Here is a 23,138-nt window from a genome sequence, read left to right as displayed (position 1 = left end):
AATCTAACATGGTATCAGAATTTAAATCCTCGCTCGTCTTTTCACATGTACGGTCATTCCGCCTATGTATTTTTCATTCATCTTTTTATGTGTATGGTCATGCCAATCAAATGGTTTTTACATGAAACTCTCATATGTGATTGGGTTCTTCTCCCATGCGACAAGGTGTGCAGCATACATCGTGCGGCTGGGAAACCCTGATCCACATGCCAGCACACATCCCGATGTGTGCTACACGCCGTGCAGTGCACATGTGCGTTGGAGACGAGCTGGATCCCTCAGTATGAGTCATGTAGCCAACCTAAGAAACGTACCAGAAAAAGACTGGTTCTGTGGTTCCAGTTAGTCCTACAGGATCTGGATCTGGACACGGACACACTCTTCCGTCAATCACGTACGCGTTCCTAACACGAAAAGTCCAAAACTATGGCGAAGCATCAATTCTTGGATCAACAGCTTCGACTTTACAGAAACTGACACTGTGGCACCAGTCATGTTTGAAGGAAAAGGAATCTTTGATGTTCAATTTCGTTTCGTCCTACATGGGTTCATCTTGCTGGTCTTTCGAGTTGCAAAAATCTGGAATCGCGTAGCATCTTCTAGTTTTAGCTGAAGGTGGGTCCAGATGCGAAACTTTGACGCGGAAACAAGGTGCACCGCCACGTAAGACATAATGAGAGAGGCCTTCGTCGGTTCGTCACTTCGTCCCCAAGGAAGCAAGAAAGAGGATTAGAGCAAGTGATCTCTATATTATTTCGAAGCTGAATCCGTGATCATTGAGAGAAGGATAGACAGAGCCCGCAAACACCCCCAATTTATCTGAGATCGGAACAAGGTTTGGTCTGTTTATTCACTTAATTTTTTTTTCCTGGTTTTCATCATCTATTTATGGCTTTGTGATCGAATTTCATCTGGGTTGATCTTTCTGTCCTCTTTAAATCCATTATCTCCTGTTAATTGATCTCTATTCTTAAAATTTTTGTCCTTTTTTCCCCTTCTCTCTCTTCTGTTTATGTCCAATGAGGTGGTTTCAATTGTTGAATAACAGGTTTTTCATTTTTCCCTTCTGGTAGAGTGGGAAGGGAATAAGGGGATTGGTGGTTTAGTGATTGAATTATTGGTGGGTGAAGACTGGTTTGAATGGTTGACAGAGATAGGGTTTTTTTGTGTGTGTGTGTGTGGGGGGGGGGGGGGAATACTGCTTGTTTTTTCTTTTGGGTGTCCAAGTAATTTTCCCTTTTTTCTTTTAACAATTTGGTGTGATGTTTAGCTGTTGTTTAGTTCTATGAAATATATGGGAAATAAATCATACACCCCAGAATGTATGCTCATGTTAATTAATCAATATAGTCCTCCTAAAAAAAAATTTGTTATCAAGTGAGTCTTCTTTTTTATTTTGATTTTGTCCATTCTATCTAATATTCCATTTATTAATTTGAAACATTCAAGTAACATTAAGGGTTTTTTTTTTTAATTTTTATTTTTAATTTCATGGAAGGTGTGATGCAGTTGGTGGGTACATTTTCGATTGCTAAATACCCTGTTGACAATTAGTAGCAAATTATGTAGGGCATGCTGAGCATCCTTGTGGTCTTGTTTAGAAAAGGAAACAATTTCTAGTTTTTATCTGCTCTTTGTTTCGTCATAAAGAACTTGAGTCTAGTAACTTGCCCTGATTTGGAGATTAAATATGTAGTATTGACAGGCAATGGTTATTAAATCCTAATAATCATGATGGTGGCAATAGGTTAGTGGTGGAAAATGGAGTGAGTTAAGTCATAGCTCTGGTGGGATCTGTTGGCTAGGTCAGGTAGAATACCAGTTACAGAACTCTTCTCTGATTTTTTCTTATGATGAATCTTTGGTTTGATATGATTAAACCCAGTGATTTGGACTTGACTCAACTGAGGTGAACTCAAAGGTTAAAAAGCTGAATTAGCAAGTCGAGATATATTGAGCACTGCATAGGCTCGAACAGCTTTACAAGATCTTTAGTCATTGATGTAGGATAATTTCACCGGTATATATTTTTAACAAAGTGTGATTCCCTATTTCACTTACATGCTTAAGTGGGGATGGGATTGGATTACCAATTGCATAAACTCAGGGTGTATGGAGTATTGCATAACATAAATAGCTTTTCTAGATCTCTAAACATCAATGCAAGTACAGTAGTACCAGGGATACTTTGAGCAATGTATTGGCTAAGTGGCTTTACAAGAAATTTAGTTATTAATGTAGGATTGTTTCACCAGTTTATTGAAAAGAATAAGGGCTATAAACCAGTGCTAGTCGTACATTCAGGGTCCTGGAAGGATGAAGTGGAGTATGTCCTAACCTCAGTTTTTAGGCACAAGTGTTTGCTCTGATACTTAGAACCAGCAGCCCGAACTTTTACAATGGCACCAAGTCATTGTCCCTAGTTTTATTAAAAAGAATTGATGAAACATTTCTTTCATTCACTTCAATGGACATGGGATCAGAAATCTGCTTCTGTAACCCCATGATATATTGAGTCTTTAATGTGCATAAATGACTTTTTGGCATCTTTAGTCCTTGGGCTTTGGCTGTTATTCGTTAGAGATGCAATGCTAGTACAGATAATCTTGTGGTGATATATTTTTCATTTCACCTGTATTTCCTGATTTATTTGGATATGGATTGAATCAGCACCATTACATTTACTTTAAATTGCACACTAATATTTCCTGCTTTGTAGTTTTTTTGTTATGGTGGTTTCTTGCTTTTAACAGCATGTTGTGGTGTTTCTTTCAGGGAATTCAATATCAAGCAAAGATAAAGGTCTCCTTTTGCAGTTCTCCATAATAATTCATAGATGGCTGGCGTATCAGAATCCATAGTTGTGGGAGAGGAAATTCATCTGAAACAAAAAAGCAAAGATAATGCATCAGGGGAAGAGAAAGAGGTAGAAGTTGAAATGAAGACTGAATCTAGGAAGAAAGAGAAGGTGAAACATAAAGAAGGCAAAGACGAGAAGGATACAAAACTTAAGGATAAGGAGCATGAAGGAGGGGAATCAAAGAAGAAGGAAAAGGACAAAGAGTTGAAAAAGAAGGAAAAGGAGAAGAAGAAAAATGGTGAAGATGAAGAGCCAAAGGAAAAGGAGAAAGAGGAAAAGCACAAAGAGAAAGATAAGAAAGATGACATAGTTAAGGAGTCCAAGGAGACAGACAAGAATGGAGAAACCAAGGAGAAAGAAGACAAAACAAAAGAGATTAAGGAGAAGAAAGACAAGGATAAAGAAGAGAAGGATAGGAACAAAGGTAAGAATGAAGAATCAAAGGAAGAAGAGAAGATGAAGAAAGAGGACAAAGATGAGAAATTGAAAGCAAAAGATGGGGACTCGAAGAAAAAAGAGAAAGAAGAGAAGGAAAAGGAGAAAAAGAAGAAGAAAGAGGACAAAAATGAGAAATTGAAGGAAAAAGATGAGAAGAAGGACAAAGGTGGGGAGTTTAAGGAAACTGAGAAAGAAGAGAAGGAAAAGGGGAAAAAGAAGAAGAAAGAGGACAAAGATGGAGAATCAAAGGGGAAAGAGAAAGAGAAGAAGAAAGACATAGAGGAGGTACTGAATGACAAAGAAGACAAGAAGGAGAAAGAGGAAAAGAAGCCTAAAGATACAGAAGAGAAAAAGGGAAAGAATGGAAAGGAGGAGAAGAAGGAAAAAGAAAAGGAGAAAAACAAGGACAGCAAAGAAGAGGAGAGAAAGGGGAAAGATGGAAAGGAGGAGAAAAAAGAGAAAGAGAAGAGCACTAGCAAAGAAAGCAAAGAAGAAAAGAAGGGAAAAGAGAAGAAGAAGGAAAAAGATGGGAAATCCAAGGAAGAAAAAGAAAAGCAAATTGTTAAGGAAGATGAACACAAAGATGAAAGTACTGTTGAGAAGAACAATGTTGAAGTCATTTCAAGGGAGATCAAAGTAGAAGGAGAGGATCCAAAAGAACTTGAAGGGGAAACAAAAGAGACAATGCTAGACAAAGGGAAAAAAGAAGACAAGGAGAAGAAGAAGGACAAAGAAAAGGTGGAGAAAGGGGAGAAGAAAAGGAAGTTTGGCAAGGACAAGAGCAATGACATTGAGAAACTGAAGAATAAGTTAGAGAAGATCAATGCCAAGATAGAAGCCCTCCTAGAGAAAAAGGCAGACATCACAAGGTTGATCAGTGAAGCTGAGGCACAGAACTGTGCCATTGCTGAAAAGCCCAAGGACACATCGGTGGGTATTGATGAGGCATAGTACCATGAGATGTTTGCTTGTAACTTTTCTTCCTTTCCTCCCCCTCCTCTCTTTCTTGTAGATGTAAAGATGTTGTATAATAAAATGCTATAAGAGTTAAATATCTCAATATGTAATCCTTGTTACTTAAGTTGAATGACAATGGTTTCAATCTGGGCTCTAATTATTTGATTGCTTTGCTTGGCGATGTAGTTTGTGTGCTTTATCAAAGAGCTATACCCTCTGGATGATTGAGTTTTAGCTATGCCAGGCAGTAGCTTGTAGTCGGTTCTGAACTTTGAGCTTATGACTGCATTGTTGTTTGGATTTAGGTTCGTAACCAAAAAGCATCATTCTTTTCATTTGTTATTTACCCATGATGACCATGCGTATGAATATACTGTTATTACTGCATCAGTTAGTAAACAGCCCAAACCTCTCTAATTTGATGAACTGAATTCCACTTTTACTTGCCCAATACGCCAATAGTTACTTAAATTTCAAGTGTCTGTGGTTCAGCTCCCTCAGAGAAAGTTGGTGGATTCCTACAAATAGAATGCTCATGAAAATGTTTAACCTGTAGTCACCAATACGTTGAAATTAAACCAAGAAACTATCTTTTTATTTGACCAAAATGAAGAAAACTTGAACCATAACATACTTAATTATTACATTTAGTGTCATTAAAGTTTTCGATAGGCAACAAGGAACTGCAGGAAGTCAGTGTTGATGAAATGTTGCCTAGCAAGGAGCTACAGGACTGTCTAGGGCACAGTTGCCTTGGCCGTTTGATAGGAGACAATCGAGTCAATTTCATTTAGTTGGGTAACTAAGATATATATTATACCTGCAGAATGCAAACATGCAGACTGACTCACTGAGATATGCTTAACTAGAGGCTTTAGTTATTAATAGGTGAGACAAGAATAGGAGGTTGGAGCTTGGGAGCAACCCCAATATGAAACCAATTCAATAAGTTTACTAATCTGAAAACCCCAATAAAGGGAAGAAGAAGAAGAAGAAGAAGAAGAAGGTGCTCTGTTCATTGTTATCTGTTGAAAAGTGAGATGAGTGTAAATGCACTGTTTCGACTCCACATAGGCCTGAAAAACTAGAATGCCATACTACAACCCAAACTGGGACCAAACAAACAAATAGGACTTAGATTACTATATATTCTAACCACTGTCCAAATAATTCTCAACTAGCTATGAAAGGAACTGAAATAGAGAAGAAATATAAATCTTGTTTTTAAAGCAAGCAGAACTACTACTTGGAATGGTACTTTCTATTGAAACTTCAAATTCACTTGATAAACTTTGGATCTGACTTATTAGCATAATAGGGGGGGAAAACTCCAATTATGCTGATTTAAAATGTCCAAATTTGAGATTGATGAAGAGAGAGAGGCTGATATGACTCTAACCAGATAAATCTGACTCCTACTTAACCAGAATTGATGAATATCAAACTCACGAACTTGATGCTTTTGTTTTTCCAACCCAGAAATTAACGTCTATTTCTAAAGTTATGCTGTCTCTCTCTTTTGGAAACTGGCACCTGTTTCCCTTATCATACCATCCTTGGCTCTTTCTTCATTATAGTTTTGCATTTGATGGTTTATTGTATTTTTACAATTGTATCCGGCTTTGGTATCCCCCATACTGTTTGGTGGTATGGTGCTCAATGTACAACAGGTAAAGAGGGATTGGATGATGGACCAGTAGATTGGTGGGGAACGAAATTTATTCATGGATATGCAACTTGACAAATTTTTTTTTGCAGGGGGGGAGGGGAGGGGGATACAATAGATGCTGAACCTGATGATTTGATCAAGTGGCACCACAACTTTGGGGTATGCAAGTTTTCATGTGCTTATTTTTACTGTATTGTCCCCCCCAAAGTAAGCATTTTGGATTGCTGATGCTTCAAGGATTGTGGGCTGAATTTTGGTTCATTTGGGAGAAACAAAATGATACTAATCAGCATGCACAGTACCATTTTGGGAGAAACAAAATGGTACTGATCAGATGAATTTTGGATCGCTGATGCTTTAAGGATTGTGGGAAGAATTTTGGTTCATTTGGGAGAAACAAAAGAGAGAGGGAGTTGAGGATTTGGTTGTTCCTTCCTAGATGTTGAGGTGAAGCTAAATCTTGATGGTTGCTGCACTTGTAATCTGGGACCATCTGGGGTGGGTGGATCTTTATGATTGTCTAAAGATTTGGTTGTTGGTGCTTAACTCCATACTGATTAGGTAAAGATGAATTTACTCGGGTTAAACTGAATTGTCTTTGAAAAATTGGGCTGTGTTATGTGATTACAAGAGCTTATGATAGAGTGCCAATGGTAGGATGATTTGGCTAAGCAAGGGATTCTCTGTCATAGTATGTCTTATGGGAATAGTGTTCCTTTGTGAGGGATGGCCCTTGTAAGGGTGGGATAATACTTGTTGTATGCCATAGTATGCTTCCTTTGGAGGCTGCTTGTATCTTTCTCTTCCTATTTCAATAATTGTTGTTTATCGGAAAAAAAATCATTAAACAATTAATATATTTAAACTGAAGTCTATTCATTATGTATTGAATTTTAGACTTGAACCATGGTATTCTGTTAAATTTTCCTTGACAGGGAATAGGAAACTTAGTATATATCTGTTGGATCACTGGATGGGGAAACAAAATTCCCATTTTGAAACCATAACAATAATAAATAGGTGGAGAACAGGTCTCTAAATTTGACTGATCTTTACTATCCACTGGTTGGATTGGTTGTGAGCCCAAATCCGAATGGGAAGAGTGGGTCATAGTGTGCATCCCCAACATTCATTGGTAGCTGATCAACAGTCTTGAACCAAGTACGGGAAAGCTTTCCGGTGAACCCATAGTCCCCAAAAAGAACATCAGCCACACCTTGGCCTTCTGAACCTGGGAGCCATGCAGCTACGAGGGCGTCAATGGAGGAGACATATGGCTCAATCACAACAGGTCGACCAGTTACGAGGACTACAACACACTTGATTGATCCACACACGTCGTTGATTATGGTTGGTCCAGGGGCTGGGATTGTGAGGTTTAAGTTGTCTCCGAAGTATTCAGCATAAGGTGGCTCACCCACAACAACAATGGCGTAAGAGAAGCCATTTGACTTGACAAAGTTAGCATCTGGGTTCTCATTGTAGATAACTTCAGTGCTCGGATCAACTGCAGCTTTGATGCCAGTGAGGATGGTAGTACCTACTCATTTGGAGAGCACTTTCATCAATGAATTTGATTATCATATGATAGAAATCAACTGTTAAAAAGTAGCATTAGAGTGATTTCTGTAAAGGCATATGTGAAAATGAGAGTGTTTTGATTATATAATTAAAAGCTAAAAGAAGGAAATAAACAACTTCTACCAGTACCAGAACAACAATTTAATCAAGTTGAGGTTGGATTTAGTTTGACATATCTAATGGGGGTGGGAGTGAATCAATTTGTATACATGTTTTTTTCCTCTTTTTCAGCAACTGGCAAAGTGTAGATAATGTGCTAGGGACAATGCAGACTGGTAGAAGCTTTCATGAAAGGCTTTTTAAAATCTTGTTTCCCCCCCCCCCCCCCTTAGGAAAGGCATCAGGAACAACAGGAGGCTTACTATACATTAGGCCCTCTTGCAATCAGTAATGAGGAAAAGTCGTCTAACTTAAATTTTGTTCTACACCATGTTGTTGACAACATTGAATTAGATAGGTGCATGTTCAATTTCTTCCTCTTTTAACAATTTTTTTGAAGATAAAACTGATGGATGCTAGGGTCATTGTAGCCTTTAAAGTCTTTATCCAAGTTATCAACTGGAACATGAATTAAATTCAAATGATGGCAGTGGGATAGGAAACTATAAAGTCAACCAACTTCAAGATCAATTATTCTTGGGACAATATTCAATTATTGAAGGCTAATGGCCTTTTCCACTATTCACAAGGATGATGGCTAACCAAATCACTAAAAGTTTGATACCTTGGCATCAACCTCATTAGGTTGAACTAAAGAAATAGTCCTTGAAGAATTGTATATGAATATGTTATTTTGGATGTATAGGATTCAATGATCATCAAAATGTTTATTCTTCCAACAAATGAAGAAATAGTTCATGAAGTCATCATAGGGGATTCACTTCAGTGGATAATGAGAAAGTTATCAACGAAGAAGAAATTGATGAGGTGCACCACCTAATGTTAGAGCAAAGAGATGTTAACTGCAATGAACTTTAAGCCATGAAACTCTCTCAATTTTGGAGATCATAGAATAGAAATGGGGAATGGGAAGGCCAAGAAGATCAAGTCTCACTGGTTCAAAATAAAATTTTATGGCCCCTTTTGTTGTCAATCTGATCCCTATCAATTTGTACAATTATTTTCTGTCGAGGTTTTGGGGGGGGGGGGGAGGGAAGAGAGAGAGAGAAAATATTTTATAGCAATTACTTATAATTGGTGTTGTAAGGGGACCTACTATATCTGACTTTGAATGGATTATCACAAAGACTGCTATATAAATAAGCATGAATTATAGGAGGTGAAACTAGAAAGGATAAATTAAGGAATGATCATATTAGAGCTGATTGGGAGTAGCTCCGATACATCATAAGCTATGAGAAAATTGATTGGGGTGGCATGACCATGTTCAGCGGATGCTTTAGTATGGATGAGTGATTTGATTCAGATTTTAGGAACTAAAAGAGCCAGGGGCAGACCTAAAATGACCCTAGGAGAAATAGTGAGGAAAGAGATGCATAGTTTAGGCTTTGTATCAAGTATGACCTCATATAGAGCTGATTGGAGGGCAAGGATCCATGTAGCCGACCCCATTTAGTTGAGATAAGGCTGAGTTGTTGTTGTTATGAATTATAAGAGGTGAAAACCATACCAAGTGTGTAGTTATTTCCGTTGCCTCCTTGCCATGTAATGGTCCACCCACCACATTGTAAACCCAAATTGGCAGCATGAGTTCCAGCAACAAGGATCTTGGGTGCCTTCTTTGGGAGGGGTAACAATGGCTCATTTGGATTCTTTCCATTCTTCAACAGCACCAACGATTTCCTAACAGCTTCCCTTGCAATATCTCTGTTTGCCTATCCAAGAGACACCAGGCTTGATCATTGGGACCATATTCCAGACACAAAGGAGCATAAATACTTGAAAAAATTTCTCTTAATCTTCTTTTTCTTTTTAGTTTTTGAAGCAATATGAAAAGCTCAAAAACCAAATTACCACCTGGAAAGTTGGGTTGATATTGTAAAGCTCTGAACTCTTAATGGTTAGTCTAACTCACCTGACTTCCCAGCTGGTTGGCTAGGCTGTTATCAGCAATAGGGTTTTCGAAGAGACCCATGGTGAACTTGACTCTCAAAATCCTTTTGACAGCATCGTCAATCCGACTGATGGGTATGACGTTGCTCTTCACGAGGAGGAGCATGGCATCGAGGAACTCGGTGTGGTTGTAAGGAAGCATGATCTGATCAAAGAAAGCACAAGCGCACAGTACGTGATTAAAATTAAACCATTTTTAATTTCTTTGTGAGGTTAGGAAAAACAATCCAATAAAAAGAGTCCAATTTGAGATTCTACACCAGAGAGCCACTAACCATATCAATGCCGGCAAGAACTGAAGCTTGGACAGAGAATGTGTAGTTTGAATGTGGTGTGGGTGTAATTCTGTCAATGCCTTCCCAATCTGAGATGACAAAGCCCTGATATTTGATCCAAAACACAGAACACAGTAGCCTTAGTTGAATCCAGTTTGAGAGACAGAAATTATACATGAGCACAACGTAACTTAAATTGGCTTTACCCGGAACTTTAGATTGTCTTTAAGGAAGCCGGTAATAAGTTGTTGGTTGGAATGCATCTTTTTCCCATTCCAGCTCGAGTAGGAGACCATGATGGTCGAAACACCCTTGATGATGGAGTTGTAGTAAGCTGGCATGTGGATGCTGACCAATCCATGCCAATCGATCACAGTGTTGTTCTCATCAATGCCCCTGACTGTGCCACCATCACCGACAAAGTGCTTTGCACAAGCCGCTACCTTGTCCCTACACAGATTCAAGAAGAGAAATGCTTTGAGAGGAAGAATTTGAAGAAGTCAACCTAACGATCTTACTTCTTCTTCCCTATTATCTTTTATAGTTGTCTTAAAGATGGAACAGTGGAGTAGCGATGGATCAACTGCAATTTTGCCTCAAAATCAGAGGAATGTCCTAAATTGCTGGAGTGGCCATTAAGAACAGTAGGCTTTTCTCAAGGGAAGATCTGAAGACATGGGTTCTCTTGGAATGTTTTGGGATAATAGGATAAATCATAAATCAATAGTGAATATGTTTAGTCGATCAATATTAAGTGTCTACAAAGGTAGGACCTCAAAGGTTTAAAATATGTTGCAATGAAGTATATGCCAGCTTGGATTGACTCTTACTTTGCAATAGGATAAGGAACTCCCTTCTTAACATTAGCAGGAAGATCTCCCTGTAACCCAGGTATGATCTCTGTCATATCTTGAACAATCTTGTGATCCTCACTATAGCTCTCATAACACCGACCCCATCTTGGATCTCTGCAGACCTACATAGAGTGATTGGTAAAAGCAACAAGTTCAGAAACAGAGCATTTTTAAGCTCCCCAGCCCCCAAGGCTCAGCAGTAGCTACTGAAAGACATCTCAAAAATTTCTGAAAAATTATGACTTCTGTTCTAACTTACTGCAATACATGGAGCAAAAGCATAAGGAATGCCTGTAGCTCTAACTTCAGCAGCAGTTGCAGCCCCAATTCTCTTCACAAGTTGAGGATCTCTGAATAATGAAAAGTTCATTACAAGATTGGAAGCACAAAGATACATCTATTAACAGATTTTTCTTACATCTCAATTGTTTTTTTTTTATCAAGTTTCAGGTAACATGAACTACTACTGTTAAGAGAGGTTAGCAAAAAGAAGAGAAGCAATCTCATACAAGTAAGTAAATTTTGAAAGACTTCCTTAAACTTACCTAGTTGCTCCGAGACCAACATTGTGAGGGAATATTGTTGCACCATAGACATTGTTGTGACCATGAACTGCATCAATTCCATAGATTATCGGAATCCCCAGACGACTAGACAGAGAACCCCTCGTCAAATTGTTAACCATATCAATCCAATCGGTAACGGTAGCATTTGGACGAGGCCCATTTCCTCCACCACTCAATACGCTTCCTGCTCAAAACCAAAACGAAAAGACTTCTTTAGACTACTACTCCATTCCTAATTCATCTGCGCTTCTTAAATCTACCAATCAATTAGCACCAACCTATTGAATAAGTCTTCATTATCTCTGGGGTAGATTTAGTCACATCTAGTTGCATCATCTGACCGATCTTCTCCTCAAGTGTCATTCGCTTCATAAGGTCCCTGATTCTCACATTCAATCCCTGTTTAGGGTCTTTGTACTTCAAGTAGTCTGCTTCTGCCATGGCTACCCAGCAGCATAAGCACAGAAGTCCCACTAGGGGGATCCAAATTCGTGGCATGTTTGTTTCTCCAAATTAATATTCTGTTCACTCTGGAGATCAGAAGGTAATTTTAGAACAAGCATGTTCACATCCAATGTTTGAAATCGAGCAATAAAAATCATAAACCAGCAAAAGCCAAAGAAGTAATCAGGGAAAAAAAAAAAGAGTCATGGAATGAAAGCCCAACCAAGAAATCCGAAACCCACGTCCATTATTATGGCTAAACAGTAATGGTGGAATCTGAAATTTAAAGATTTAAGAGCTAAAATGGAAGCTAAGTATCTAGATTTCATCCAATGCAAGCTAATAAGATCACAAAAATTCTATCATCATTGTTGATTGTAGTATATCTCCAATACAGATGAGAAATTATAATTAAGGAGAAGACAATGCAAGAAAAACCCAAAAAGAAGAAAGCATCCTACCGAGAGGGGAGCTCCAAACAAGCAGAATATTAATGCAGAGCATGGTTTAATGTGGGGTATATATAGGCGGATTTGAAAAACAGCATTCAAAGATTCAAGGACGTCCGTCCTCAATCCAGCTAGGATGTTGCGAACGTTATGATTGTCCATAGGAACTATAATTTGCTATATAAGGGATCCCCGGAGGTGGATTTGATGATTTACGTACGTATATGAGGCTTCGAAAGAGATAAAAACGGATCAAGTAGTTGTTAAAAAACTGGAAGGGTCAGACTCTCTCTCTCTCTCTTCCGTATTGGTGTGACGGTTCCACCAAAAAATACGAAGAAACAAAACAGATTTAAGCAAGGATGACACAAAATATAAACAAAGTATAAACGTGGTTCACAAACCAATTTTAGGTGCTATATCCACGGGATAAGCTGAAGATGGTTCATTATGTGATGGAAGAATGATACAACGGAGATCTCAAGAACACTCAAAACACGTATCAATAACTATTCCCAAAAAACCCTAACATGAAAATTTTCAAATCCCACTTCCCTCTTGCTTACACAACAAGACAATAAAACAAGGAAATATTCCTTCCAGTCGAGTCGATCCATCGGGTTGTACCTCTTTCTTGGGACAATAGGCCCAAAGTCCCAAACCCTCTGCTACCATCACAGACTTCACAAATTTGTACTTCTAAGTTGCCACAAAAAAATGTTGGAGCTACAAAAACTGGCTGATATGGACCTATCGGTATCAACCGAGAACGATACCAATACATGTACCCATATTCTTGACAATGCTCTCAAGGTGGGATCCGGCTCCTCTCCAGGGAGCTCAGCACCCAGGGGGCATCCAAGGGTTGGCCTGTGCTACACACATCTCGGTGTATGCCTAGAGATGTGTGCAACACAACTCAATGGCTAAATGCCCCCTAGGCGTGCTGGGCTCCCTAGAGAAGAGCTCAATCCCTCAAGGTGAGCTACAAGCCAAAATTGTAATGGCACTTGGCAAAATAAAGTGTTTTATTTATTGTATAGAGAAAGTCTGACACAATGTGGGCCACACAACTGAGGTGGACTATGAAACCTGATACATATGCTATCCCATGCAAATGCAACTTATCTACGGTTTTGTTACACCCATTTACGCTATGGAAGCGAAGAAAGGAAAAGAAGGAAAAAAAAAAAATGATGACACAATGATTGATTTATATGTCCATCATTCTATTTCTCTCCTCAAATTCAATTTTTTTTTGAATTTTTTCTTTGGGAGAGCGAAAGCCACATCACCAGCTCCAAAGTGAAATTGCACACCCCCTCACATATCACTGTTCATGTGAGAGGGTGTTTTTGTCATAAACAAAATGAGAGATGCATCTATGATATATCACCCCTTGACATGAACAATGATATGCGAGGGGGTGTGCAATTTCACTTTTGAGTTAGCGTTGTAGCTTTCTTTTTCTTTTTTTATTTTTTTTAAAACTTAAAAAAAAAATTCTTTTCTTTTCTTGGTTTGAATTGTGTACTTGTCAAAGTTCATAATTAAGTATTCCCTTTAAGACATACCCTCCCTTGTTTGTCAAGAGTTCAGGTGAACATTCCACTTGTGTGGCATTCACCATGTGGGTAGCTGATCTAGACTCGTTTGTCAATGCATCATTTTTATACTCTTAATTTTTTAAATGGTTTACGTTGTCATGTGATCAACTTTAATCGTTCTAAATTTTTACTTGTCTACAGAGGACCTTAGGATCTACCCATCCATAAAATTTTATCCCCGTCTTAAACTTCCATGTGGTAATACATAATTATGATAACTGAATATCTCAAATATGGTGACCTTGACTTACTAGTGTGTTGATGATAACTTGAAAATGGTAAGTGGTCACTGGAGCATTAAAAAAGATTTTGGTGCAAAAAAAAAAGAAAAAGATAAGTGATCAACTATTATGATTTAATACATTTTTTATGTAAAATGGCATGATTTATCCTTATTGAAAAAAATAAATGTGATATACTAAAAGAATAAAAAAATAAAATTATAATTTTATTGTAACCAACCTTGGTCACATTAAGATTTTCCCATATGTATTAAAGGGACCAATGTGATATTTGCACTAATCACAATTCTTTTATTATTTTGGGATTAATTTTCTTTCAAAAAATTAGAAGATGTTATTTCATTTGTTATAAAAATTTGTTGCAACCCGACAACCCAAATCACGAGGAAATAATTAACTTCTGAAATCTCCCCCGCCAAAAATTTCAATAATAACAACTTTAAGATAATGTTCTCTTGATGGTTGAAGAAATTGCACCTATACTCTTAGGTGATGACATATTTTTTTTTTAATTTTCATAAATACCCCCTCCATGGACTCCATAGTTCAAAGGAGAGGGTACTCAATACTCAATGCGTGGGGCTCCTCTGTAACACGATAGGGCGTGTAGCGCACATCCAAAGGCCTGCATGCCCGAGCACTACGGGTTGTCAGATGTGCATTACAAGCCTTGTCGCGTTATAGAGGACCCAAATACTATTTTTATTGGAAAACCTACCAATTACTCCCATCCCCGGCTCCCCCTCCTAAGCATGGATTTAGTAATCGGTATTGAATTTGCCGTACCGACCGTACCACCTATCTAGATCGGTATTCGACCCTACACGGATTAATTAAATACAAGCTCTTGAGTCTTACATTCTTTCCGCTACATCTCTCTCTCTCTCTCTCTTTCATATTTGTCACCTCCCTCTTTTTTTTTCTTTCTTGTAATTGTGGGGATTTAGACCTTTTCTTGAGGTGGGGTAATTAGGCAAGGCCGCAAGGGTGTTAAATAGTTCGGTTTCAATGTTAATGGTTTGAATCATTGTAGTTTTAAACGGTTTCAGTTTTGAATGGTGATACACGGTTTTAAATTTTTTTTATTTTTTTTGAAATTCAAACAGCTTCTTTCTCTTTAAGGGGCGATGTTCCCCGCTCAAACACATGGGGTGAGACAGGGTGGTCATTCAAGGGGATAGGGCGGTCATTTCACCCACCCCATGTGTTTGGGCGCATGCTACACTCCCAGTGTAGAGAACATTTTCCCTTTTTTTATTTAAAGGATTGAGTTTCTCTCCACCCATGGTGAATAAGATCTCGTGGGATGGGAGAGGGTGGGAAAGGGTATTGGGAGGGTATTTTGGAACATACCAAAACCCTAGGAGGGGTTTGTGAACCCTAGGATGGTGGGTGATCCGCCCTCAGTTGGTGGAGGGAAACTTAATCCTTTAAATATATATAAACCTAACATTGAATCGAATTGTGTTATGTATGTAATGGACGGGCTATCCTCGTTTAGGAGGGAATAGTTAGTTAAGATTGCCCGCCTCCTAATTGCATCAGGACATCTGGTGGCTTCGTCCGTAAAGCCCCAAAACCCTATCTCTCTCATATTTTTCTCTCCCTATTATTTCTCTTCTTTTTGTTATTTTATTTTATAGATTATCTCTGATGTAACAATAATCTTTTGATAATTGTAAGATTATAGTTGTTTATATGTTTTAAACTTTTAATATTTTATTCAAAAAGTTTGATATTGTTTATTTTAAACATGAGTGACTTAAAACTATGCATAAATTAATTGGTTTTAAACGATTTACATAAACTCTTGACCATCGATTTAAACAGTTCAATTTAAATTCTACCAAAAAAAACAGTTCAATTTAAATATTTAACTAAACGATCTTAATTTTAAAATCAAAACTGAATCAATAAACGATTTTTCACTATTTCGGTGTAAAGGGCTTAGGCTAGCATAGAGGCCACGCAACCAAACAACATTCTCCCCTAATTATTTATACATATGGTATGCTAAACTAAAATATACTTTCTACAAAAACAAAAAACGCTAAACTAAAATATTACCGAACCCGAAATATAAAAACAGATAAAGAGAAAACTGAAATAAATCAACGGACTGAAACCGATTGATACTGAACCTTTTCGTGGGGTGGTTTACCGCCGGAGCTCCGTCGGATGGTTTGAGAAGGCATGTTATCAAGATCCAGTTGCCAATCTCTCCTAGTGAAACGGTAAGGCAGAATCTCTGGTTCTTTCTCTTTTTCCAATCTGTCATCTCTTCTCTTCGCGATTTCTTTTCCGTCTTTTATTAACTTTTTATTTCAAACACAGCGTTTGGAACTTTCTGATGGAATACGATTTGCTTAAGTTGATTAGAGTCCGAATAATTAATGTGATTGGTTATTTTCTTATAAACATTTAGACATTGAAAGAATTGTGTGTTTTTTTTTAAAAGCCCTCACTGCTCCAACAGTGATTATCATCATTAACTGAAAAAGAGGGGAAAAGGATTATGGTGATAGCATTGCCATAAATCCATTTTTGTTGTTGTTGTTGTTGGTGTGTGTGTGTGTGTGGGGGGGGGGGGGGGTTGTTAGTCCATCATTCATTTGATAACTAATGCCTCCATAGGTTAGGATTGGTTTTCATTAAGGTGGCTTAACTGCCTGTTTGCAAGCGAAGCACTTAGGCTAATCATGGTGAATTATTTTATTTTATTTTTAATTTCTGTAAGTGTATTCAGAATATTTTTGTTGCTGTAACCATTTAGCATGTGTTACTTTCCTCCAATTAACCATCAAGATTGTTCTTTTGTTGGTAAGTAGAAAATAACAACAACAACAGCTGTCTTACCCAGCTAAATGGGGTCAGCTACATGGATCCTTGCTCTTCAATCTGCTCTAATCGAAGTCATACATGATACACTGCCTAAGCTATGCATGTCTTTCCTCACCACTTCTCCTAGGGGTTATTTTAGGTCTACCCCTGGCTCTTTTGGTGTGTTCCATCTGAATCAAATCACTCCTCCGAACCGAGGGCATCCCAAGGTCTCTGTTGAACATGGCCATGCCACCTCAAATGACTTTGTCGAAGCTTATCACGTATCGGAGCTACTCCCAACTCAGCTCTAATATGGTCATTCCTCACTTTATTCCTCCTAGTTTTGCCACACATCCATCTCAATATCCTCATCTCCGCTACGCTTAGTTTATCTATATGAAGTTTCTTAATTTCCAAGATTCTGCAACATACATCATAGTTGATTGCAATCTTCTTGATACAAGATGTCATCTCGTTCCACATCGTATCAGTCTCCCTCAAAATCCCAAATTCTTTGTTTGACGAATTCAAGGAAGCCTTTTAAGCTCTACCACCTTATCTTAGGGCAAATAGGCTCCCTTATCTTACGTTTTTGTGGAATGAGGCACATATCTAGGACCACCAATCTATGTTGGCTGGTTAGATTCTCCCTAGGTATAACCTTACAGTCCTTACAAAACAGTATAGGAAGAAATTTATTTGGCTAATATGCTGCTCACCTTTGTAGGTAAAACAGTAGTAAACTGATCAATTTTATAGCTAAAACCATTGATCTCTCAGAGGACAAAATATGTAGTTTGGAATTTAGAGGCTTAATTTGCTAAAAATCTGTTCATGACTCAGTATGATATAAAAAAAAAAAAGTCATAAACTTCCGATAACTATTCATTTTGCTCGTATCATGGATTTATTTTCAGATCTTGTAAGAAAAGTGTTAGTGTTATTAAGATTACTTTGATGTTATACAGGTCATGGGATTTTACTCAGCTAAGCCAACCTGATTCATTTCATTTTGAAATTGTCTTGGTTATATTTCCCATTTTGCAGATCTGATGCTCAAACTTGAGCATTATCTATTGGGATTTTATGGTACTGAGTAACTTGGGTATAATTCAGTTTTGGATAATGAAAGATACATCTGGAAGTTTAAACTGAAGTACACATATAGGCCCATGGCTGTTGTTGCTCTTTCCATGATGAATTGATGATTAGGGTAATTAGAGTGGAGGCTTTGCTCGTTCTATTAAGCCTGGGTGAACTTACAGTCTTGTAGAACGATTACAGTGTTTCCTAGTGCTTGCAAATTGCAGGGTGACGGCAGAGTTGGATTCTGCAGCAACTGTTCATTGGATATGACAGCTTCCTTTGCTGCACAACCCTGCTACAAACCTGCTTGAAGATATCTGCTTGTTGGAGAGGATATCACTTTCCATCACACCCTTTGAAAAGGGATTACTGTGCCAACAAAACTGGCCAAACTTTGCCTAAAGTTTCATCAGATAACATGGTTATGTATTTAAAATTGGTCCTATTTTCAATATAATTCAGATATTATAACGTTTTTGAAAATTTTGGGCCATCTTGTAATGTAGAAGCAAGATCAAATCTGCTTTATGTGCTTTGATCTCAAAATCAGGATGGTGGATTTGAATTTTGTTAATTGTGAATACTGTAGTACCATGGGCCCAAACCATAGGATAATTTTGAATTAGAAGTTGTTTAGTTTTGAATTTGTTTGAGGGGTCCAATGGTTAGACATGTAAGGGAGTGGTATTAGTTTTCTTTTGTTAGAAGTTTACTTAAATAGGGTCTATCAAGCTGTCCTAGTCATGGGTTTGAAGTGAAGTTTGTTTTTATAGGTTGCTATAAGGAAACCAGAGTCTCTGTCCAAGAGCCCTAGATTCGGAATATATCTTTGTATTTTTTTTTCCTATAATTAGATGTAACCACCCCCTATGATTGTATGTTAATGGATTTAATCTTGTTGATTTGGTAGTGGCCTAGTTAGTTCTCTCTCTCTCTTTCCTTATCTTCTATCTCTTCATCTCTCATCGACAACCCTCTCTTCCCTCCTCCTTCCTTCCATCACATGTTCATTTAAATCCAAAATTCAAGGATATAACTTTCCTACATTTTTTCTCCACAATATTCATCGACTTCTCTTATTTAGCTAATTTATCCACCATCTTTAAACCTGGAAACTCATATCTGAATTGTGTTGATATTTTCTCTTATTTACAAACCATTAGATCTGAGATCAGATCTGAGCAATCATAACCATTCGACCTGATTGGTACATCTAGGTAATATCACCCTTTGAAACAGAAACTTAGATATTGGCCCATCACACGCGGATCCATCTCGACCTACATCAATTTTGGTATCAAAGCCTATCTTAAACTACCTAAATCTAGTCGTAGATTCCGTTGATCCTACCTTCTTTTTGCTGTTCGTTAAGAACTTAAGGTCAGACAATAGAGTGTAGATAAGGTTGAAGAGAGTCTTGAAGAGGCTTGGTGACAACTTGAGCTACTATGAAGCTAATCGCCGTCCATGTTCAATTGTATGGAAGCTTCTTTTGACAAACTTATACAACTCGTTAAACAGTGGGTGGAAGAGCAAGAAGATGAGCCACCGATGATGGAGGACAAAGTGGCACCAGTTTCGTTGAAGAGCAATTTGTGAAGGAGCATAAGGAGGACTGTAAGGTTATCCCTGGAGAGAGCTTAACCACCCAACATAGACTGGTGGTCCTGGATATGTACCTCAGTGCTCAGAAGATTAGGAGGAAGGGACCTATGTACCCTAAGATAAGGTGGTGGAGATTAAAGGGGGGAGTCTCTAAGGAATTTTACTGATATTGTGGTCAAACAAGGAAAGTGGAACTTTTAGGGAGACACCAATATGATGTGGAACGAGATGATGATCTGTATTAAGAGGGCGGCCAAAGATGTGCTAGGGGAAGCAAAGGGTAGTCATCAGGCCCCTAGGAAGACTTGGTGGTGGAATGATGAGGTCCAAATAGCCATTAAGACCAAGAAAGAGTATTTTAAGACTTGGCAAAAGACTAAAGAAGCAGAGGATAAAAAGAGTTATATTGACGCAAGAAACGAAGCTAGGAAGATTGTGGGGTTGGCTAGGGCGAAGAAATATGAGGATCTCTATACCAACCTACACACTAAAGAAGGAGAAAATGCTATTTATAAGATAGTTAAGATGAGAGAAAGGAAGACTAGAGATTTTGATCAGGTGAGGTGCATGAAGAGTGTTGGTGAGAGATGAGAACATTGTGAAGAGATGGGATGAGTATATTTGTCACCTACTAAATGGAGATAGGTCAAGTAGAAATGACCCGGACGATTACATTTTTCAGCCAGACGCCACACGTCATAGATACGTAAGAAAGATTAGTGTGGCGGAAACTAAAGAAGCCTTAACCCTCTGAATTTATGAGGCTTTAATTCTTTGAATTCATGAGACTTTTATGAAGAAACAACTATAAATAGGGGAGGGGAGAGCTAAGGACAGTGCAATTGAGAATTCACTCTCTTTCTTGTGAAGAAAAGGTTTCTTCTTCTCCCTCCTTGCATAGAGAAGTTATTCTTACTCTCCCTGCAAATAGTTGTTAGTGCCATCTTCCCTCTCTTATCCCTGTGGATTGTGAACTTGTTCAAGGGTTGTATTCCCTAGGAGGATTTGCATTTGTGAATCATCAGGTAACTCTAAGCCTTACCATGTGATGGATTGAATACCCTAATATTATGTCATGGGATGCTTATTGCTACAAAGGCAAAAGAATGGCATATGTGTGCATTGAATGTGAAGTGCCTAATTAATATGTTTAGACGATAAATTTCCACACATTGTAACAGCATCCAACAACAATGGAAGTAATGTGACTTTCATTGCTATGAAATGAATATGATAACATAAGTAAGTGTTTCTGAATTATATTGACATTTGTTCTCCATTCAAAACCCTCAACATTGGCATTCCTATCTTGGATTTGACTGCTTCACCTGCACATCTCCCTTTGTCACGCCAGGATTTCTTTGTAGTATCAGATCTGCTTAATTGAATTCTTTCTCCGTTCAGGTTTTCATATGTTCTAGATGCGTTCATACAAATTCAGTTACAGCTTCTCATTTTAGTTTGTGCTCTGATTATCCCATTTATTCATTTAATTTATGCTGAATCATCTTGAGCTTGATTTCCCATATACTTCTTCATAGAATTGTTACTCTGAATTTTTCTTTTTAGACAACTAAGGTACTTTTCCATTCTGGCTGATGTTTTTCCTTGTGCTTTCCCTTTTTCCTTCAGTCGTTTGCCTATGCTTGATCCGTTTCTGGAAGTGAAATGGAGGTCACTGCTGCACATAGTGATTCCCTTGAGGGCTGTGGGAGAAGAATCTCTGTCCGCCGAGATTTCCCTTCAGGTTGTGGGAGAAAAACCCTATTAACTGGAAAACTTCCAAGGAAAGGAATCTCAGCTCCCCGAAATTTTCCCCCAGGTTGTGGAAGAGAGAAAGTTCTTGATGAGGATCCTCCCACTATTGGATTGAAAGAAAATATTTTCAAAGAAATGACGGACAAAGTTGAAGTAGAACCTGAGGAGGATGTTGGAAAAGAAGAGCAATTTCAAGTCAGAACAGCTTCTGGTGGTAATTTGGAACTGGAATATCCCCAACAAACTAGTGTTAGGCTTGACCGGGAGAGTAATTTGTATCAGCCAAAGTCTAAGTCCCAGTCAGCCATTAAAGATATTGAAGGAAATGTTGGAAGTTTGAAAAGAAAACTGGGGAAGGAAAGCGTGGAACGCTGCAAGAAGAGTTCTAAGAGAGCTATTCCTGGGGAGTCTGTAGATGAAAATGATGCTATTAGTAAATGTCATAGACATCAATCCATTGGTTTAACTTCTTCAGGTAACAAGGTTCCTTGGCAGCCTTCGAGGGCTGCACTAAACTTTGTAAGGATACATGGGGAACACAGCCCAAGATCTAACCTGGGCAGTAGTTCAAGTAGAGACAATATGAAGAAGCATGAACTCATGGTGAAGAAAACTGCTTTGGCTCCTTCAAATAACAGGGTGATTGTGCAAGCTCTGATGGCTGCACCAAACTGTCCATGGAGGCAGGGAAGACAGAAAATTAAACATAATCTGACTCACAATTAGAAACAGTGCAGAAAAGCTTGAACTCATTGTGAAGGTCAAATTCATTTCCTTCCAGTAAAAAGGTAGTGAAATTAGAAAATTCGGGAGGAGATCCATAAACAATACATTTTTTCCTATAGGAAAGGGTGCTTATCAAGATATTGATCACACTGCATGTGAGGGATGAGCAACATACTGTATATCTTATGGGTTCAGCTGATCAATGGGCCTTTTTCTGCAAGTTCAACATGTTAGTCACAGATGCGGAAATGCTGCTTATCACGATATGGTTCAACTGCTTGCACCATTTGACATGTTTGGTTTGCTTGAAACTACTATTGGAAAAAGTAAAAGCAATTGGACCCCTAAGGCTCCTGAAAAATTTTAGATTCTTCCCCTTGGCTTCTAACATGATATTGTGCTTGCTTCTCTGGTTTTCTGACTGACAGCAAGTACAAGCATTCTGTTATTTGATCATCAGGTATTTCAACATTATAATTCATATGCTCCTCTAAAGATTTCCAAAACCTCTTAAATATTCTTAAAGCTCTTACCATGTCTGATATGCTTATGGTTTCAATTGATAGATCATGCACTAACTCAACATCTGTAGATCATGAAAAACAACAAATTGATAATGCGAAACAATTCTTTGCTGTTCTCCCCCCCCCCTTGTAAAAACCCACCCACCGACACCACCTCCCCCCCCCCCCCCCAAAAAAAAAAAAAAAGCTGTTGGATCTCTCCTTCGGATGTTTCTGAGCTTGAAATCCCTATGAATAATGTGTGGCCTGCGGTAGTCAGTCCAATTCCACTTGCCTCAAACTCTACTTCTACCAACTTATATACTCTTAGGGTAATCTTAACATAATAAAATAAAATTATGTAAATTTAAGGACCGAGTTTCCCTCCACCCACGGTAAATGGGAGGTTTCTTACCCTCCCCCTCCCCCCCCCCCCCAAAAAAAAGGGTAAATGGGAGGTGAATGGGATCCGATTCACCATGGGGCGGGAGAAGGCGGAGGGGGTATTGGGAGAGCATGTTGGCAACATACTAAAACCTTACAGAAGTTTGTGAACCCTAGGATGGTGGGTGAACCGTCCTCTATGGGTGGAGGGAAACTTAGTCCTAAATAAAGACTGGGT

General features: G+C 38.3%; 2 protein-coding genes across 3 annotated transcripts; one reads left to right on the top strand and one right to left on the bottom strand.

Annotated features, from left to right (window-relative positions):
• Nucleotides 1-6,778: 6,778 nt before the first annotated feature.
• On the bottom strand, nt 6,779-11,810 carry LOC122646184 (beta-glucosidase BoGH3B-like). The gene is made up of 9 exons (XM_043839682.1): nt 11,552-11,810; nt 11,253-11,457; nt 10,967-11,057; nt 10,684-10,829; nt 10,060-10,303; nt 9,854-9,958; nt 9,541-9,723; nt 9,136-9,340; nt 6,779-7,464 (listed from the first exon to the last, which is right to left on the bottom strand). The coding sequence occupies exons 1-9, from the start codon at nt 11,769-11,771 to the stop codon at nt 6,980-6,982; spliced, it is 1,884 nt and encodes a 627-aa protein (XP_043695617.1). The 5' UTR covers nt 11,772-11,810; the 3' UTR covers nt 6,779-6,979.
• A 4,342-nt stretch (nt 11,811-16,152) lies between these two features.
• LOC122646190 (protein IQ-DOMAIN 29-like) lies at nt 16,153-22,535 on the top strand. Of its 2 annotated transcripts, none has more exons than XM_043839690.1 (2): nt 16,153-16,249; nt 21,194-22,535. In XM_043839690.1, the coding sequence occupies exons 1-2, from the start codon at nt 16,209-16,211 to the stop codon at nt 22,011-22,013; spliced, it is 861 nt and encodes a 286-aa protein (XP_043695625.1). In that variant the 5' UTR covers nt 16,153-16,208; the 3' UTR covers nt 22,014-22,535. The 2 variants fall into 2 exon arrangements, with proteins under 2 accessions (XP_043695625.1, XP_043695627.1); XM_043839692.1 differs by having other exon boundaries at nt 21,162-22,535.
• Nucleotides 22,536-23,138: the final 603 nt, after the last annotated feature.

This window comes from Telopea speciosissima, chromosome 1 (genome assembly GCF_018873765.1).
Source record: "Telopea speciosissima isolate NSW1024214 ecotype Mountain lineage chromosome 1, Tspe_v1, whole genome shotgun sequence".
NCBI classification, from domain to species: Eukaryota; Viridiplantae; Streptophyta; class Magnoliopsida; order Proteales; family Proteaceae; genus Telopea; species Telopea speciosissima.
This window is presented reverse-complemented; position numbering and strand designations above follow the sequence as displayed.